This window comes from Pan paniscus, chromosome 3, assembly GCF_029289425.2.
Source record: "Pan paniscus chromosome 3, NHGRI_mPanPan1-v2.0_pri, whole genome shotgun sequence".
Classification (NCBI taxonomy): domain Eukaryota; kingdom Metazoa; phylum Chordata; class Mammalia; order Primates; family Hominidae; genus Pan; species Pan paniscus.
The window spans coordinates 45326044-45347133 of NC_073252.2; the positions used below are offsets into that span (position 1 = coordinate 45326044).

The window sequence follows — 21090 nt, forward strand, 5'->3', positions numbered from 1 at the left end:
TGATTATTAAAAAGTTGTCAAAATGTAGGTAGTAAAATGTTTCCTTAATCTGCAAATTACATTATTTGTCCCTGTATTATAAAGAATTCTGTTCTTTCTGACCTGGTATTTTGATCAAATTAATTCATGTATGAAAAGCCATACTGCCACTTGTGAAATGAGGCATGAAATAGTCTTCAAGAGCCCTCCAAGTAGGTGGGATATCTTGTAATCATGTTTATTTTTTACTTTTTTTGAGACAGAGTCTTGCTGTGTCACCCAGGCTGGAGTGCAGTGGCGTGATCTCAGCTCACTGCAACCTGTGCCTCCCAGGTTCAAGCGATTCTCCACCTCAGCCTCCTGAGTAGCTGGGACTACAGGCATGCACCACCACACCCAGCTAATTTTTGTATTTTTAGTAGAGACGGGGTTTTGCCATGTTGCCCAGGCTAGTCTCAAACTCCTGACCTCAGGTGATCTGCTCCCCTTGGCCTCCCAAAGTGCTGGGATTATAGGTGTGAGCTACTGCACTCAGTCGTAATCATGTTTATAATTTGCTGTCTTTATTTTTGTGACAATAATTGATTATTTATTCATGGTGTCCCCTTAATGACACCTACCTAAGCTATACCATTCTTACTATTATAGCTTTCTGTTACCATCATTACCTGACACTATTGAGAATTTATTATGTATTAAGCATAATGCTAAGCACTTTACATGAATTACCTAATTTAGTCCTCCAACAATCCTCTAAGATAGTGTACTTGTACCATGTTTTTTGTTGTTGTTGTTGTTGTTTTAAGACAGAGTCTTGCTATGTTGCCCACACCTGGCTCTTGTCCCAGTTTTATAGATAAGAAACTAAGGTTCAGAAAGTTGAATAATTTTCCAAGGTCTTTAACTCCAGAGGACTATGTTCTTAACCACTGAATGTGCTACCTCCCTATACCTTCCAGAATTGTCTCAAATTGGAAATCTATAGAAGGAACTACATGAGACTAAACTGCTTCCACACAAGGTCCTTACAATGCCACATGGCCCTCTTGGTTATTATACTGTAGGTTTGGTCAAGCCTCCTCTAAAACGCTCCCGATCTGCACCTGATGGAGGAGATGAGGAGAACCAGGAGCAGCTACAAGACCAGATTGCTGAGGGCAGCTCCATAGAAGAGGAGGAGAAAACAGATAATGCTACCTTACTGCGCCTGTTAGAGGAAGGAGAAAAGGTATTGTGCTTCTGAAAAGTAAGGATTGCAAATACTTCAGTAACATATTATTAAGACAAGATGAGTTGACAGGGTAGCTGTGGAAAGTAAATGCATTAGCCTCGGTAATAAAATACAGCTTAAGCAGCCTTTTGGGTTCAGTACTCTACTTTTCTCATCTGTAAGGGTTTTCTCATACCCTGAAACATTAAACAGCATAAGATTTTATCAGATACAGTGTTAACAGCTGGCATCTAATTCTTTCTTCCTCTATACCACAGATCTTGCCATAATTCTCTATTTCAAATCCATGTAGACAGCCTATTCAGTAATCTGGCCTTGTATTTTTTTCTACATCTCCATAATTCCAGTAATAACCTACAAGCGGCTTCAGCCAATCTGGACTGTCACCTCCAGCCTTGGATTATTTAGCCCCTGCTCTCCTTCACTCACAGAAGACATCACCTTCCTATTTCTTGCTCAACCTCCAATACCCTGCTGACCTCTCTGGTCTCATTCCACTGACTCTGTCTTGTAGCCTGAGCCCCTGCAGCCTGGTACACCTTGGAGTTCATTACACCCACCATGTTGTGTTTTTTTTTCCACTCTGCACTTTACTCTGTGGTTGTCCATGTTGCATTGCTATAAAGGAATACTTGAGGCTGGATAATTTATAAAGAAACAGGTTTGTTTGGCTCAACGCTTCTACAAGCTGTACAAGCATGGCACCAGCATCTGCTCGGCTTCTGATGAGGCCTTAGAAAGCTTTAACTCATGGCAAAAGATGAAGGGGGAATAGGCTTGTCACATAGTGAGAAAAGGAGCTCTTGTGTGAACTGATAGAGTAAGGACTCATTACCGCCAGGACAACACCAAGCCATTCATGAAGGGCCCACCCCCATGACCCAGACACCTCCCATAAGGCCGCACCTCCAACAATGGGGATCACATTTCAACATGAGATGTGGAGGGGACACATATGCAAACCGTGTCACTCATATTGTTTTTTTCTGCCAAAATGCCCCTCTTCCTTTTACTTGCATAACCTTTATCCTAATAAATCCTGTGTGTTATAATCCCATTTATCTGGATGTTTGTAATATTCAAACATAGGAAGCTTTCTTTGACTCTTTTGCTACTCAGGCTTGGTTGCATACCCTTCGTCTATACTTTCATGATGCCTTATATATATCACTCTGTATTATCATGTCATGATTACTTGTTCCAGTATCTTTCTCTCTCGTCCTAGATGTCGAGCTCCTTATAGGCAAACTGTGTCTTATCTCTGTCTCATTGCCTTACACAGTCCAGTTGCATAATAGACAACCAGTAAACCTTTGAATGAAGGAATGATTGGTTTAATAAACAAGGGAATGAATGACTTGAATGTGTCATGAATATCACCTTTTTAAAGGATGTTCTTTTGCCTATTATATTAGATCTTGGTATAACCTTTGAGTTCTTACCCTCTAAGAAGTAGTCACTAGAAATTTGAGTATAATCAAAACAGTTCCGTTCAAATGTATGCCCTAATTAATATTGAATGACAATACATTAGAAAAGATCATGTAACTATAAAAGTACACCAGGTATGAAGGAAGCACAAGAGAGGCTTCTAGGAACTGGGGAGCATTCTGTTTCTTGGTCTGGATGCTGGTCACACAAAATTTTTAGCATTAGAAAATTCATCCAGCCATACACTTAGGAAATAAACATTTTGTGTGTGTGTGTATATGTATGTGTTTATATATAATATATGTATGTATGTATGTATGTATATATATGCATAAAATATACTGCAATAGAGAAACTTTTAAAGTACATCAGGATTGATCAAATGTAGCAATGAAAATTGACTTATATTTAGATATTTTAGAAAACCTATTACAATGCTTTCATTTTTAAAACTTTTAATCTCATGAGTACAGTTTTTGCTCTGGTTGCTTTAATAGTGCAGGAAGTGTATTCAAACTGACATGTGTTTGACTCTGATTTAATTGCTGATTTTTGTCTTGACTCATGTTGAACTAAGTTTAAGCAAGAAAGAGTTTTTACAAAGAATTAGATACTGCCCTTTGGGAGAAAACAATACTTACTTTGAGAGATTTAGCAATGCTCCTTCCTATGAGGAAAATACAACTTCTGCCAAGCTTGGCTCTTTGCAATAGTACAATAGTCTCCAGGGAGCAGAATCCAGGTGGGGAATGAATAGAAACAAATTCTACAGTTCCATTTCCAGGGGGTATGATGGAAAAAGAAGGTAAACTGTGTGGAACAGAAAGCAACCAATAATTCCTAACCTGATTATGTACATTATCTCACTTATTTTTCACAACAAGCCAATTAGAAACTTACAAATAAAGACATGGAGGCTCAGAGAAATTAAGAAACTTGACCCAGTCTACAAAGTGGCAGAACTGGAAATTTACCCTGAGTTAGCAGGCCCTGCAATTTTCACTCTGTATCATCTTGCCTCACATAGAACACAATCCTATTCTAATCTCCTTACATGTATGCCTCAATTCCCTTTCCTGCCAAGTTTGCTGTGTCTGTCTCCCTTCATGAGAGCAGGAGCCTTATCTAATGTTCTTGACTTTTAGAAGCTAGCGCATGTTTGCCTGGCCTACATAAAGTACACCCGGAATATTGAGAGAGATGGGATTGGCAGATAAGTGGATGGGTATGAGTGAATTGTTTAGTTTTACTCTAGTCAGATGTAAATCAGACTGTAATCTAAGCTTAATCTTCTCAATATGCTTAAACTCTGATTTAATATGCTTAGCTCTAGGGATGCCGTAGTAGTCTAACAAAAATTGATCTTTACAAAAAGCCTATATTAATGAATGTTTGTGGGCTTCTTTATAGATCCAACACATGTACCGCTGTGCTCGAGTCCAGGGCCTAGATACCAGTGAGGGGCTCCTTCTTTTTGGTAAAGAGCATTTTTATGTGATTGATGGATTTACCATGACAGCAACCAGGGAAATAAGAGATATTGAAACCTTACCTCCAAAGTAAGTAAATGAATGAAGAGACATAATGTATGGCTATCTTTAGAAGACAGAAAATGTATTTGCACAGTTTTCTTTTTTAATCAAAAAATTGTGTTCTAGGTAATGTTATCTCTCGGTTTGTGTGCATTCATCATTACATATTCACAAAGATGATATTCAGTTATTTTAAGGTAATAATGAAAATGTTTGGCTTGTTTATCAAGATGAAAGCTAAATAACATTTATTTCTGTGCATTCTGAGTTATTTATATTATAATCTATATATTTACAAATTTATTCTGAATTTATAAATTGTCCTTTTAAAAAATATAGCAGATATACAATTGTAGAGAAAATACTTTTTTTTTTTTTTTGAGACAGTGTCTCACTCTGTCACCCCGGCTGGAGTGCAGTGAGTGGCAGTGACGCAATCTCGGCTCACTGCAAGCTCCGCCTCCCGGGTTCATGCCATTCTCCTGCCTCAGCCTCCCGAGTAGCTGGGACTACAGGCGCCCGCCACCACGCCAGGCTAATTTTTTGTATTTTTAGTAGAGACAGAGTTTCACCATGTTAGCCAGGATGGTCTCAATCTCCTGACCTTGTGATCCGCCCGCCTCGGCCTCCCAAAGTGTTGGGATTACAGGCGTGAAGAATACTCTTAAAAATGAAAGAGCATCATCAGGTACTCGGAGCACCCTAGAAACAGCATGACTAAAGCATTAGCAGAGATTTACTGACTGAGTTGTAGGCATCTTCCTTTTCTTCTACCAGTCCTGTGATGAAAGTGATAGTGAGTAGTGGAAAACTCAGGAGACAGACCAACCTAGAAGAAAGTTAAGAAGCTTAGGGCTTAGAAGATCAACAGGCTGCTTCTCTTCCTTTAACATTTTCCTAGCACCCTTGAATACAGACATTGTTTCTGTAGTTCATTCCTAGGAGATATTTCAAATAATTACTGTCAACAACAATCAAGGTCACATGAAGTCTTTTGTGGGTCCTTTTTCCATACAAAAATATTTAAAATTGTGTGTTGTGGCTAATGGTATAAATATAATCATATATTAAAATGTGTTTTTCTACCTAAAAGTTGATTTTTTTTCTGATTTTTAAAAGAAATTAAGACATTTTCTTGGGCCCCAAAATATGTGAGCTGAGGCACTGTGCTAACCATGTCTGGTAGATAACTTGGTCCTGACAGTAATAAGGGGATTTTTAAAATTATATTCATCAAAGGGGGTTCCTTGTATCTCAGGTAGCTAACAAATTCTTCTTGTAAATGTATTTTTTAACTGAAAATTCTGATATATATTACTCCTCCATCCTGTTCATGTGTTTAAAATTAGCACACCCTTTATGGAACAGTGAATTTATCCCTTGCTGTGTTTTTGTTTATTTGCTTTTTCTCTTGGCTGCCTGTAGTATGCATGAGCCTATTATTCCTAGAGGAGCCAGGCAAGGCCCTAGTCAACTCAAGAGAACATGCAGCATTTTTGCATATGAAGATATCAAGGAAGTTCATAAAAGGAGATATCTCCTGCAGGTGAGTCAATTTAGTAGTACTGTTTTATCATGTTTCTTTATTCTGAAAATGTATTGTTTTTTTTTTTTATTTTTTATTTTTATTTTTTGAGACAGAGTCTCGCTCTGTCTCCCAGGCTGGAGTGCAGTGGCATGATCTCAGCTCACTGCAACCTCCGCCTCCCGGGTTCACGCCATTCTCCTGCCTTAGCCTCCCAAGTAGCTGGGACTATAGGCGCCCGCCACCATGCCAGGCTAATTTTTTTGTATTTTTTTAGTAGAGACGGGGTTTCCCTGTGTTAGCCAGGATGGTCTTGATCTCCTGACCTCATGATCCGCCCGCCTTGGCCTCCCAAAGTGCTGGGATTACAGGCGTGAGCCACCGCGCCTGGCCGAAAACGTATTATTTTAAAATTGATAAGTGCCGTGGAAACCCTCAATAGGATCTGCATTTTTTTTTTTTTTTTTTTTTTTTTTTTTGAGATGGAGTCTTGCTCTGTCACCCAGGCTAGAGTGCAGTGGCACGATCTAGGCTCACTGCATGCTCCACCTCCCTGGTTCACACCATTCTCCTGCCTCAGCCTCCTGCGTAGCTGGGACTAGAGGCGCCTGCCACCACGCCCAGCTAATTTTTTTCTGTTTTTTAGTAGAGACGGGGTTTCACCATGTTAGCCAGGATGGTCTTGATCTCCTGACCTCGTGATCCGCCTGCCTCGGCCTCCCAAAGTGCTGGGATTACAGGCGTGAGCCACCGTGGCCGGCCAGGATCTGCATTTAGAATAATCCTTAGATGTGGTTATAGACAAACTCAGGTCACATGGATGCATAATTTTGTATAATGCATTTCTCTTGTTTAAACACAGCCTAAAATTTGGGTAATTATCTTTATTATCCATCTTTCCCTGTAGCTATCCAAATCAACATTTTAGTTTTCTTCTAATATAAAAATTACATCCTTACTATAATTTTATAAAATTATAATTATAAAATTATAATTACTTTTTTTATTCTGTTACTAAAGACTTTAGAAATAAATTGAGCAGAATAAGAAATATCTATTTATTGTGTAGCTTAATCTGCAGGGAATTCATGACTCTAAAAGTGTTAGCAAATTAACTTCTTTTTTTTTTTTTCTGAGACAGAGTCTCGCTCTGTCGCCCGGGCTGGAGTGCAGTGGCGCGATCTTGGCTCACTGCAAGCCCTGCCTCCTGGGATCATGCCATTCTCCTACCTCAGCCTCCCGAGTAGCTGGGACTACAGGCACCCACCACCAAGGCTGGCTAATTTTTTGTATTTTTTAGTAGAGACGGGGTTTCACTGTGTTAGCCAGGATGGTCTCGATCTCCTGACCTTGTGATCCACCCGCCTTGGCCTCCCAAAGTGCTGGGATTACAGGCATGAGCCACCGCACCCGGCCGCAGATTAACTTCTTGAACATTGTAGAAATTTATAGTGGAAAAGTTAATATATAATTTTATTTGTGAACTTCTGTTTTTTCTTAATGTTTTTCTCTCTGATCATTTCAGCCTATTGCTGTGGAAGTTTTCTCTGGAGATGGACGGAATTACCTCCTTGCTTTTCAGAAAGGAATCAGAAACAAAGTCTATCAAAGGTCTTGTTTATTTGGAACACTTTGTATACTATTATGGGAAGATATGGGAGGGGGAATCTTTTCTCAGTTTTGCTGGTTTTTAAAAATCTAGATCAATGAGCCAACATCTTTGAAGAAAATAATTTATATTATTTTTGCCACCCTCTTGAAACAATTATTCTTCTGACTTTTAAAATGGTGCAATTCTATTGTGACATACCATTTTTCCTTCTGGTAACTTATAGTAGAGATCATCAAAAACTACTTTTATCACTAAGTCCTGTGTCTCTAAATACAAAGGATGATGAAACTGTAGCTTTAAAAATAAAACTTTAGTTTCTTTTTTTCTTCTTCTTTTTTTTTTTTTTTTTGAGACGGAGTCTTGTTCTGTCGCCCAGGCTAGAGTACAGTGGCATGATCTCAGCTCACTGCAAACTCCGCCTCCCGGGTTCACGCCATTCTCCTGCCTCAGCCTCCCGAGTAGCTGGAACTGCAGGCACCCGCCACCATCCCCGGCTTATTTTTTGTATTTTTAGTACAGATGGAGTTTCACCGTGTTAGCCAGGGTGGTCTCGATCTCCTGACCTTGTGATCCGCCCGCCTCGGCCTCCCAAAGTGCTAGGATTACAGGCGTGAGCCACCCACCATGCCTGGCCAAAAATAAAACTTCAGTTTCAAAATAAGCTTTCTTTGTATTTACCAAAATGAAGCCAATGCAGTTTCTTTCTATTGAATGCAAGGACTGAGTAAATTTAATTTATGTGGGACTTTTCTCTGGCCATGGAAGGGATGTTGGATACCTTCCTCCTTGAAAAAGTAGTATAGCTAAATAAAGCGGTTAATCTAATCTAAGCATATTTTTATCTTTAATAAACTATATTTAAAATTAACCTTTTAAGTGAAAAACAGGCCAAGCCGTGCAATGGCTCACGCTCATATTCTTAGCACTTTGGGAGGCCAAGGAGGGAGGATCACTTTGGTCTAGGAGTTAAAGACCAGCCTGGGGAACATAGTGAGACCCTGTCTCTATAAAAAAGAAAATAATTAGCCGGGCATGGTGGCACATGCCTGTAATGGCAGGTTGAGGTGGGAGGATTGCTTAAGTCCAGGAGGTCAAGGTTGTAGTAAGCCACGATCACACCACTGCACTCTAGACTGAGTGAGCAAGGCACTGTTTCAAAAAATAATAATGATTTTTTTTTTTTTAGACAAAGTCTTGCTCTGTCACCAGGCTGGAGTGCAGTGGCGCAATCTCGGCTCACTGCAACTTCCACCTCCCAGGTTCAAGCAATTTTCCTGCCTCAGCCTCCCAAGTAGCTGGGATATCAAGGTGCACCACCACACCCAGCTAATTTTTGTATTTTTAGTAGAGATGGAGTTTCACCATGTTGGCCAGGATGGTCTCGATCTCCTGACCTCATGATCTGCCCACCTCGGTCTCCCAAAGTGTTGAGATTACAGGCATGAGCCACCACACGCAGCCTATAAATTTTTTAGAAAAGGAAAAACAACACACATCTCTGGTACTTAAAGATAATTCTTTTGAATGTGTGAATAATAAGGCTATTCTGAACTAACCATGTAGATGAGAGGCATTCTCTTGTTCTTTGAAGGGTGATACAGATCCTGGCAATCCCTCCATTATAGAAAATTTTATATTTCAGATTATTTCCATGAGGAATAACTAAACCATCCAACATTGCTTCTCATTGCAGTACAGTAATATTACCCGTGAGCACCTGGGAAATGAGGGTGGTTCTTCAAATAAAGGGCCTGTGGATGTTGATTGGTAACCCAAAACTCCTTTCACATATGGGAAGAGCTAAGTAAAGTGATTGAGATTCACTTTTACTTATCTGATTTTTTTAATTTCTAAAGGTGCTATTGTTTTCAGTGCTAAGAAATTATTTCCTCTTCAGAGAAGTCCAAAATTTATATATTCCTTTTGCCTGCCATTTAGTGGGTTATGGGAGGGTAGACGCAACTATGAAAATCTAAATGAATCATCCTTTCTTAGGCTTCCCATTAGATCCTGACTGAGACTTCACTTGCAATTTTATGCTATTTTAAATTTTTCAGGTTTTTGGCTGTAGTGCCATCTCTAACGGACAGTTCAGAATCTGTATCTGGGCAACGACCAAACACGAGTGTGGAGCAGGGGTAGGTGGTTTGTTCCTTGCATATTACAGTTTAATAGTGAAGTTGGGATGATTCATATCTGGACAGTTTTATTTAACATTTTAGATGAGTGTTTTTCCCCTGGTGGTTGCAAATTTTTTAAAAAAATACTGAAAACTAAAGGAAGAAAAGAAAAAGGTATGCATAATCACTATGTCAAATCACTGCTCACATTTTGATCAATTACCTTCTGTTCTTTAAGGCATGAGTATTGCTGTGTGCATGATTGAGTTTATACTCTAAATACAAGTTTTTATTCTGCTTCTTCTATTCAGTGTTATATTTAAATATTCCCTCTCATCTTTAAAAAACTATTCAGAAACATAACTATCATTCGCTATCTATTCATCACATATATAAAACATCATGTAATTTTTGGATATTTCCTCTTTATCAGGTTTTTGCTTTTTTTTAATTATTGTTATGAGATGGAGTCGCACTCTGTCACCCAGGCTGGAGTGCAATGGCACGTCTTGGCTCACTGCAACCTCCTGGGTTCATGGCGATTCTCCTGCCTCAGCCTCCCGAGTAGCTGGGATAATAGGTGCCTGCCACCACACCTGGCTAATTTTTGTATTTTTAGTAGAGACAGGGTTTTGCCACGTTGGTCAGGCTGGTCTCAAACTACTGATCTCAGGTGATCTGTCCACCTCGGCCTCCCAAAGTGCTGGGATTACAGGCGTGAGCCACTGTGCCTGGCATTTATCAGGTTTTCTTATCATAAGACTGGAAATGTGATTCTTCTTTTTTTTTTCTTTTTTTAATTTTTTTTCTTTTGAGACAGTTTCCTTCTGTCACCCAGGCTGGAGTGCAATGGTGTGATCTTGGCTCACTGCAACCTCTGCCTCCTGGGCTCAAGCGATTCTCAGCATCAGGCTGAGCACTTCTCAGCCTGAGGCTGATTCAAGCCTCAGTCTCCCGAGTAGCTGGGATTACAAGCATGTGCTACCATGCCTGTCTAATTGTTGTATTTTTAGTAGAGAAGGGGTTTCTCCATGTTGGCGTGGGTGGTCTCAAACTCCTGGCCTCAAGTGATCTGCCCATCTTGGCCCCTCAAAGCGCTGGGATTGCAGGCATGAGTCACCATGCCCGGCTATGATTCTTCATTATTTTATTGTGGTAGAGTCCCCTTAATAAAACAAAGAGTAGGAATTTTAAGGCTCTTGATACACAAAACCAGCTTGATATTCATAAAAACTATACAAGTTTATATTGTACTATTAGTGGATAAGTTTGTCTCAATAGATACTTGCTAACTTTGTATATTAGTATTATTTTTTTTTTTTTTGAGACGGAGTCTTGCTCTGTTGCCCAGGCTGGAGTGCAGTGGCACCATCTCAGTTCACTGCAGCCTCCGCGTCCCAGGTTCAAACGATTCTTCTGCCTCAGCCTCCCGAGTAGCTGGGACTACAGGTGCGCGCCACCACACCTGGCTAATTTTTGTATTTTTAGTAGTGATGGGGTTTCACCATATTGGCCAGGCTGCTCTCAAACTCCTGACCTCGCGATCCGCCCTCCTCGGCCTCCCAAAGTGCTGGAATTACAGGCATGAGCCCCTGCGCCTGGCCTGTATATTAATTTTTTTATTTTATTGATTTTATAAAATGTTTTCTGATTTTTTAATGTATATTTCTTTGATTATTAGTAAGCATGAGCTCTGTATATGTTTATTAACCATTTAAAATCATTTTTGTAAATTGTCCATATCTTTTGCCTATTTTTCCTTTGAGATCTTATCAATTTGTATAGGATTTTTCTACCATAAGGTATTACTCCTTTGCTTGTCATATTTGTTGCAGATTTCCCAGTTTTCCTCTAAATTTTGCTTTTTGACATTTACATTTAAACTTCTGTTTTTATGTATTCTGACCTATCAGTGATTCCTTTATGCTCCTTATAGCTGTGCTTCATCTTAGCGAGGCCTTCTAGGTAACATAGCCATTTCAAGAATCTATAGACCCAGTTCCATTTATATCACTCAGTAACTGGTAGCCCTTTATAATCGACTGGAAAGAAGCAGTGCTTTGGGGCTGTAAATTAATTATTAGAGCATGCAAGAAAATGACTTTTACAAGTTCTAGAGATTCTGTAATTTGTAAATAAATTTGATTCCAATCTGTGTGCATCTAAATACTTTGTGTATTTCTCTTTAAGTTTTGTTTTTATTTTTCTATAGCCAAGCCTTAACAAATACAAGCTAAATATATGCTTTTTTTAACCCCAGAAACACGTTCTGCTCCTAATCATATGTGTTGTTGTTAACATAAATACAGGAAGTGAAAGATTTCCTTAAAAACATAATGAGCCTTTTTTCTACTTGTAAGCGAATTGCTACTGCTTCCTAGATAATCTTAAACTTGCTATTTCTTTGTTCTTGCTACTGCCTGTGCTGAGTTGGCAGTTCTTAAAGAGCTTTAAAGAGCTCAGAGGCAAGAAACAGAAATTCGTTTCCAACTTTAATCTTCCGTTTCAGTTATCCTCTTTCTTACGATGTTGAAGAGTGATCATGGCTATTTTTCCAAAGAGAGTATCTTGTACATTCAATTTGCCTGATGGAAAGACTATCTCAAAGTGGAAAATAGTACCATCGAGCTGGATGTGTTCAGGATCTAAAGTTTACAAATGTGTTAATTTCCTCTCAGAAAAGAAAATATATAAATACTTTCTCCTGGTTCCATGACCAATTATTAATTATCAATATTATAAAGCTGATAAACCTTAAATAGGATTTTATAACATTTTAAGGAAGTCTGCTGTCCCCAAAAAAGTAATGTTTAAATTTTAAATGACCTGGACAGCAATGACTTTCCTGTTATACAATATTCATATTTTCTTTCACTTATTTAATGCATTATGTACCTACTATGTACAGAATATTATATAATATTTCAGTTATTTAATTAAGTATGCTTGGATCTGTTTACTTAGTGATTATAGTAAAAATTAGAAAGTTAGACTATGGTTAGAATATGGCTCATGCCTGAAGTCCTAATAATTTGGGAGGCTGAGTTAGGAGGATCGTTTGAGGCCAGGATCTTGAGACCAACCTGGGCAACATACCAAGACCCCATCTCTACAAAAAATAAATTATAAAATGGTTTTAAAAAGAAAAAGAAGGCCAGGCACTGTGGCTTATGCCTGTAATCCTAGCACTTTGGGAGGCCGAGGTGGGAGGATCACCTGAGGTCAGGAGGTCGAGACCTGGCCAACATGGTAAACCATGCCTCTACTAAAAATACAAAAATTAGCTGGACGTGGTGGCAAGTGCATGTAATCCCAGCTACCCAGGAGGGTGAGGCCAGAGAATCACTAGAACCCAGGAGGTAGAGGCTGCAGTGAGCTGAGACCATGCCACTGCAATCCAGCCTGGGTGACAGAGCAAGACTCCGTCTCAAAACAGAACAAAACAAAACAAACAGAAAGTTGAACTAGATCAGTGTTCTTCCAACTCTTTTGAATATGACCTAGAGTAAAAAATATATATTACATTCATCCCAAGGCACATAAATGGAGTTATAAATACTCAACTCAAACAAAATTCACAAAACAATACTTTTTCTTACTATATGTGATGCCTTCTGATGTCCTCTGTTTTCTTCAGTTCAGTTCTATGTTACTTCATATTTCAAAATGCTGATCACAACCCACTAAACTGATTTTATGACCCACTAATAGATCCTCCATAGTTTGAAAAATTCCTGGACCAGGTGACTTAAATTTTTCAACTTTATAATTTTTCAGATTTAAAATTTTATTGCTTGTAATTTATTGTATTATGTATTGCTTTTAGATCTGGGTTACTTAGCACTTTGGTTGGAGAGAAGTCTGTGACTCAGAGATGGGAGGTAAGTTTAATGAATATATGAGCTTCCTTAGAAGTTTGTAATTAGAGTAGAAGTCATACAGTTAAAAGCACTTTAATTATCCATAAAATATATACCATAGAGAAAATGTTTTATTTTCATTCTTTTTAGAAAAAAAAGTATTTCATTGTTCTGAAATCTGTTAAAAAGAAACTGTCCTTTACATCATTTTGCATATAAAATTTTAAAAGCTGAACATAGTGGAAATAATCGATAGCTCAAAAATGAATATTTATCTTTTTCCAGAGAGGTGAAATCAGCAACTTCCAATATTTGATGCATTTGAACACTTTGGCTGGCAGATCATATAATGATCTCATGCAGTATCCTGTCTTCCCCTGGATCCTTGCAGATTACGACTCAGAGGTAAATCTTAAGTCATTTTGCTTACGTAGAACACATTTTCAAAAATAATTTTAAAATACGACAATTGAAGCGGGGTGCAGTGGCTCATCCCTAAAATCCCAGCACTTTGGGAGGCTAAGAGAGGCGAATCACTTGAGCCCAGGATTTCGAGACCAGCCAGAGAAACAGGGCGAAACCCTGTCTCCACTAAAATTACAGAAATTAGCCAGGTGTGGTGCCAGACCCCAGATGTCCCAGCTACTCAGGAGGCTGAGGTGGGAGGATTACTTTCGCCCAGGAGGTGGAGGCTCCAGTGAGCCAAGATTGCACCACTGCATTCCAGACTGGGTGACCAACCAAGCAAGACTCTGTCTCCACAAAGAAAAACAAAAAAAAAACTACGGTTGCCTAAATGTTTTATTTGGTTTGTAGTTTAATGTTCTCAATAGGCAAAGGCACTTAATTCAAATAGATGAGAAGCATTTAGCACAGACATATAAAAAGTTTGGATAATTGACCCACTTACTGAGTACTGGCTATTAATTCATAATATCTTTTCAGTTTCTTTAAGTGTGGATTAATTTGCATCTATTGGTGGATGTCAGAATCCATCTGTGTAGTTTGAAGTGTTTGTTAGGAAAACACAAAGTAACTCTTCTACAAAATGTTCCTGCCATATAAAAGAAATTTTTTATACTATTCCAAGAAGCCTTGGTAGAAGATTTCCAACAATTCAACATGTACATGACTTAAGTCTCAAAATCAAGAACACATAGATGCATATGAATATTTTGATTCCCCTCTTCCTTTACCTCCTGTCTGATAGACATCTGATTAGTTCAGAAATGAACCATAACAGGCAAAACAAAAGACACTTAGCCCTAGGTAAACAAACAAAAAGATTGTTTTTAAAATTCAGAAATTCAGTGAACCTTCTTATTCACTAGAATCATGACTGCTTATCCTTTCAGAAATTTTAGACATCAACATATTAAGGAGAAAGATAAAACTTCTATCCTCAGAAAATTTTGGTCTAATGAAAGAATGAAAGGAAATCCACCCTATATGCATGGGTGTACGTTAGTGCATTTGATGTGTGAATCTATTTATTTGCTTGTATAGTTAATTTGCATACCTAATGCACAATAAATAAATAATAAAAGGAAAAGAAGAGCTCAGGAGTAAAGATTGATAAATGAAAATATTTTTTCTTTAAGTCAATCAAGGAAAGTTAGAAAGAAAATGTAGATTTTTTAAAGAGACAGGAGGTCCAAAAGAAATGTGGTTTTCTGAGAAGGGAGTGGAGTACTTTGTCAACTCATATTTGAATATGTATCTCACAGGAACATGGCAGGTCCCATTACTGAACCTTCAGTTCTCTACCACATTCTCCCGATGCAATTCTGACCCTCACCGTGTATTCCCCATCTCAGGAAATGGCACCATCATCCATGCTGTCTTACAGGCTGGAAATTATACTTTTCCTACTGTCCATGTCTGCTCAGTGGCCAAGGCATGTCTACCTTTGTCTCCATCAGTGTACCCAGTGTCTCATTTCAGGCCCTCCACATCTTTATTGGACCATTGCAGCAGTCTCCTAACTGGGCTTAATGCTCTAGTCTCTCCTTCCTTCAGTGTGCCCTCTACACTGCAGCCAGTTTCAGGAACACTAATTGAGTCATCCCCCTGTTTAAAATCATTCAGTGACCAGGTGCTGTGGCTCACACCTGTAACCCCAGAACTTTGGGAGGCCGAGGAGGGCAAATCGCATGAGTCCAGGAGTTCAAGACCAGCCTGGTCAACATGGCAAACCCCATCTCTACAAAAAATTAGCCAGGCATGGTGGCATGCATCTGTAGTCCCAGCTACTCAGGAGGCTGAAATGGGAGGATCACTTGAGCTGGTGAGGTGGAGATTGCTGTGAGCTGAGAGTGTGCCACTGCACTCCAGCCTGGGCGACAGAGCAAGAAGCTGTCTCAAAAAAAAAAAAAAATGAAGTAAAAAATAAATAATAAAATTATTCAGTGAATCACCATCATAATTTGGGAGAGAGTTGAAAAACCTCACTATAGCAACCTTTTCAGTGTAGCTCCTGTGTATATATTCCTCATATACTCCCAGAACTGCTATCGTGGGGCACCCCAGTTCCCTCTCCTGTAATTTAGTGGCTTTTCACATACAGCCTGACCTGCCTGGTGCCCATCGTGCATTTCTACTCTCCACCAACTAACTCAACTGACCAGCTCCACTTCATCCTTCAGGAGGCACTCAAGTACCAGCCCGGTGATGGGGACCCTTCTGTTCTTTTTCTCCTCTGCCTTCTATTCCCACACTGCCCTATAGCTGTATAACATGGTACCTATGTTGGGTTTTTTTTTTTTTTTCACCATTTTAATCAGGGAGCTTTCTTTTACAGCATTGTCCTGCTATTTGTTTGACCCTACTCAATCGTAGGGTCAAGGTCCTTGAGCACATAGTCCATTTTATGTCTCTCTCAACTCTCAGCCCATAGGATGACACCTGGTACTTTGTACATACTTTAACATTTGTTGAATTAACCAGAAAATATAAACAAGTTACTTTACATATAAACTTTGAGATAACAAATATGCTAACTTGACTTACATTCATAAATGTAGATCAGTTTCTCCTGCCCAAGATTTTTAAAAATAAAAGTTTGGCAAAATTAGTTATTCAGGATGTCCTATAAAAAGGACACAAATATGCCACAGGCACATATTTCAAATTTCCACTTTTAAAATCCTCAGGGAGTAAATTTTAGTTTCCTTTTAAATATATGAATTAGGTCAACTCATCAACTTTTAAAGTGATCTCTGGTAAACTAGAAGAATCCATCTCATTGGGAAGTTACTTGATCTGGTGTGATGTTATCTTTTAGAGGTGAAAGAATTACTGAGTGTTCTAGTTTTTATCACTTCCAGATCACCTCTGAGAAGAAAATGCTCAGAAGTAACTTTGGAGGGAGACAGGGCGGGGGTGGAGGGAGGGAGGACACAAGGGAGATCTGATCCTCCAGTTATGTGAGTGATGAAGTTAACGATGAATTGGAGCTATTGTGTCCACAGTCTCCTGCTGGGTCCTTGTCAAGACTTGGAAGTATTTTCCCTCTTAATCCTCATCCCCTAAACCTGGATCCTGAGTGGCTTCCTCTGTGAAACATATAATTTCCAAAGCACTTGTCTTCCAACTGAATCTGTTAACAAACTCCCATGTGCCTGTCTGTAAAGTGTGTATAAATAGTACATACATAGCATTATTTTGGAGTCCAGTTATACCAGTTTGACCCCACAGATACTAGTGCGTTTATAAATCATCATCATCCACCACAGCCACTGTATCTACGTTAGTGAGGCTAGATAGTGTATAGTAACTTGGAATTGAGTTACATTTTGTATTTTAGGAGGTGGATCTTACTAATCCCAAGACGTTTAGAAACCTGGCTAAGCCAATGGGAGCACAAACAGATGAACGATTAGCTCAGTATAAGAAGCGGTATAAAGACTGGGAGGATCCTAATGGTAAGGAACTTTTTCTGTCATTGGACTTTGTACCCAAGTTTCAAAAGTAAGTCATTATGTAGCGGTCTGACATTCTTACATCCTCCTTCAAATTGCTTATATATCATATCTATATGTATTATATGTCCACACATATATGCAGATTATTATAGCAGAGGAATCAGGTTTGCATGCCAACTTATGGCCACGCTTAGACGGCATTTTAAATAGCTTATCAGAGTATTGGTGGAAAACTAAGTATTCCTGCTTTGCATAGGGCAGAAATTTCCCATCATAATCTGCCTCTGTCTCTAATCATGTTTAGTCCAGGAACCATACTTTAATTTATTGTCTCTCTTTAATTTTATTGAGGCAATTTTGGAACCCTTTTGCATTTAAAAAAATTAGTATACTCTAAAACTTTATAGTTTACTTGTTATTTATTATGTTTAATGTTTATTGTGTTTCTCCCTCAAAAAGGCAAAACAAAGGAGAAAGAAAGCCTAAGCTTGTAGTCCTATGTGAACTCTTTTTTCCCACCCCCTCTCTGCCAGGAGAATATGTAGTAAAAATACATAAAAGTGCTTAATATTCATAAACAATGATTTAGAGAAATATATAATTGCAAAGCCAGAACCTAATAAAAACTATAAGTCAATATCCTGCTTTAGTGGAAGATGGTCTACTATTAAGGGTTAACTATTATAGTAAGCCTCAAAACATGAAATTGGTAGACATACTAAGTTTGTGGGAATAGGCCATTGAATTATACTTAATCTGGACTACTGTCAAATATAGAAGAGAGGGGTAGTGGTGTCCTGAAGTTTTCCTGCTGCAAATGCCAGTACTAATTGCATTTAGTGTCACAGTTATCACATAGGCTAGCATTTTCAAGCATAAATTAATACCAATTTTATTTTTCATATTTCTTCTTTTGGTTTCAATTGTGCTTTAATTTTCTTAAACAGGAGAAACTCCTGCATACCACTATGGGACCCACTATTCATCTGCAATGATTGTGGCCTCATACCTTGTAAGGATGGAGCCTTTCACACAGATATTCTTAAGGCTACAGGTAAAACTTTAAATTTGGGGTTTTTCTATTTTATACAAGCCTATTTCTATCTAAAATGTCACCTTTTAAAACATCATTATCTTCTATTATAAGAAGCTCTGCGAAATTTTAGTGACAAAGTAGTTACATAACTAAAGTAGAATTTTGTTGGACCAAAATTGATTAATGAACTAGAATTCGCTTAGAACAAATAAGTGCCAGCATCCTTTAATCAAATACATAAGTAGCATACATTTTTCAACCAGCCCTAACTGGTTGAATTAAACAATTTTTATTTTACAAAAACATGATATATTCCAGCTCATTCTCTGTTTCCTCGATTATAATTGCTTTTCTGTACATTCTCATTCATTTATTCAGCAAATATTTAATAAATACCTACTGTGTGCCAGGCACTGTTCCAGGTACTTGGGAGGACTTCAATTAATAAAGAGAAAAGCCTTACCTGTGCAGTTTATGTATTTCAGTTGAAGGAGACAGCCAAAAATCAAAAATAAGAAAATTGTAAGGTGTTTCAGAATGTGATAAAAGCTATCAGAAAGATATAGGTCCAGAAAGGGGGATGGGAAGTGGGGAGAACAGGAGGTTGGGCAAGGTGGGATGCAGTTTTAAGTAGAGTGGTCAGAGTAGGTCTCCTGTGAAAAAAAGTCTAAAGGAGGTAAGGGTGTTGCTTCTGCAGACATCTGGAGATACATGTTCCAGGCAGAGGGAAGAGCTTGTGCAAGGGCTCTAAGGCAGGCTTGTACCTGGCATGTTCGAGGAGCAGCCCGGGGGCCAGTGTGTCCAGAATAGAGTAAGTAAGGAGGAAAGTTAGTTGTAGTGGAAGAGGTCGACAAGGAAACAGGCTAGATTGTATGGCAGACATTGGCAGCCATGGCATGGACTTTGGCATTTTCCCACGGTGAGCATCGTAAGGTACACCATGTTAACTTAAAACACAGCAGCATAGGGGGCTTGACTGAAGAAGATGGATAGTGTACCTGTGAGGCTGCGTAGTGAAAAATATCCCTTTTCTATTTTAATTTGCTTCATCGGTCTGTAACTGATCACCTTTTCTAATTCTCCATTTAATTTTCATTAGTATGAGAACTTGCATATCATGTTAATTTATAAAATTAGCCAAACATAATTTGAATGTTTCCAACTGTAGATGATTTACATTAGAATCTTTTCTTGTGATGGCATCATCAAACTATGGAAGAACTCATATTTCTTGTTTGTTTGGTTTTTTTTTTTTGAGACAGAGTCTCTCTATCGCCCAGGCTGGAGTGCAGTGGCACGATCTCGGCTCACTGCAGGCTCCGCCCCCTGGGGTTCACGCCATTCTCCTGCCTCAGCCTCCCAAGTAGCTGGGACTACAGGCGCCCGCCACCTCGCCAGGCTAATTTTTTGTATTTTTAGTAGAGACGGGGTTTCACCGTGTTAGCCAGGATGGTCTCGATCTCCTGACCTCGTGATCCGCCCGCCTCGGCCTCCGAAAGTGCTGGGATTACAGGCGTGAGCCGCCGCGCCCGGCCAGAACTCATATTTCTTACAGCCTTGTCCTCTCTTTAAAATCTACTATTTTTGGATGACTTTTTAAAATCTTTACATTTGGATTTCAGTTTGATTATAAAAACAAATGCAGAGAGAACTCTCTGTAAGGATTACCCCAAAGAGAATTAGATGTTTTATGTTTATTAAAAATTTGTGTGTATTTAATGTAGGATAATGGGAAATTGAAATGTCACCAACTATAGTTGGAGTTTTCAAGCTCTTGAACTTGACAGAAGCTGTCAGGTGGGAACGGTTCTCTAATAGAGAGGTGTCTTATTCTGCCCACAGGGTGGCCACTTTGACCTGGCTGACCGGATGTTTCACAGTGTGCGCGAGGCCTGGTATTCAGCGTCAAAGCACAACATGGCAGATGTAAAAGAACTTATCCCAGAGTTCTTTTATTTACCAGAATTCCTGTTCAATTCCAACAACTTTGATCTAGGTACGTAGAGCTATGGCACTGTCTTAGGAATGTTAGCCAGGAAAAGTCCAATAGAAATAAGTCACTTCTCTGAAGATTGTCTGCAGCACACATTAACAAGAAAAAAATTTGTTATAGTTTCTTGCAGTCATTTGTTGTAATTGGGTGTGGTTACATGTGATTTTTGTCGTTACAAAAATTAGCCAGACGTGGTGGTGGGCACCTGTAATCCCAGCTACTTAGGAGGCTGAGGCAGGAAAATTGCTTGAACCTGGGAGGTGGAGGTTGCAGTGAGCTGAGATCGTGAACTGCACTCCAGCCTAGGCAACAGAGCGAGACCCCGTCTCTAAATAAATAAATATTGAGACAGATGACTCCCAACATTTAGAATTTTGTTGTTTTGATGAAAACAGAGGTGAAAATTTATTTGAAAAGTATTACTATTGAAACCCATTAATAGCTAAGAGTGGTATATCCAAATTTTCCACGTATTGTTTTAATCTCGTTTATTGCCTAATACATTCTCGGTTTATAGGCTAATGCGTTTTAAAATTAGAACTTCAGAATAACTTTAAGTAAACCCCTTTTCTTTATCCTGTAAGGACTCTATTTTCTAGAAAAACAGGACCAAATCAGCATTTATAAAAACAAGAAAAACTCCATCAGTGCTGTTTTTATATTATCTGGCTGTTAGAGGAAGTGGATTTGACTTTGGTTACAGTTTCTTGGAACATAGTTTGCTGATCTATGCTTCTGAGTATTTCTTTTAAAGCATATCAAAATTCCATTGTTTCCATGTGAGAATATTCCTGCCAGATATTGTTTTATATTTTTTTCATTCCTTGTATTTTCTACTGTTTTATAAG

General features: G+C 38.8%; 1 protein-coding gene across 8 annotated transcripts in view; it reads left to right on the plus strand.

Annotated features, from left to right (window-relative positions):
- WDFY3 (WD repeat and FYVE domain containing 3) overlaps positions 1 to 21090 on the plus strand; it is a 296015-nt gene that overhangs the window by 243232 nt on the left and 31693 nt on the right. For all 8 annotated transcript variants that reach the window (XM_055111312.2, XM_034958524.3, XM_034958529.3 and 5 more), the window contains 10 exons: positions 1044 to 1207; positions 4052 to 4200; positions 5599 to 5719; positions 7224 to 7309; positions 9368 to 9448; positions 13257 to 13311; positions 13576 to 13695; positions 17096 to 17213; positions 18161 to 18267; positions 20092 to 20245. In XM_055111312.2, the coding sequence (XP_054967287.2) occupies positions 1044 to 1207; positions 4052 to 4200; positions 5599 to 5719; positions 7224 to 7309; positions 9368 to 9448; positions 13257 to 13311; positions 13576 to 13695; positions 17096 to 17213; positions 18161 to 18267; positions 20092 to 20245 (1155 nt within the window). The remainder of the gene's footprint in view (positions 1 to 1043; positions 1208 to 4051; positions 4201 to 5598; positions 5720 to 7223; positions 7310 to 9367; positions 9449 to 13256; positions 13312 to 13575; positions 13696 to 17095; positions 17214 to 18160; positions 18268 to 20091; positions 20246 to 21090) is intronic.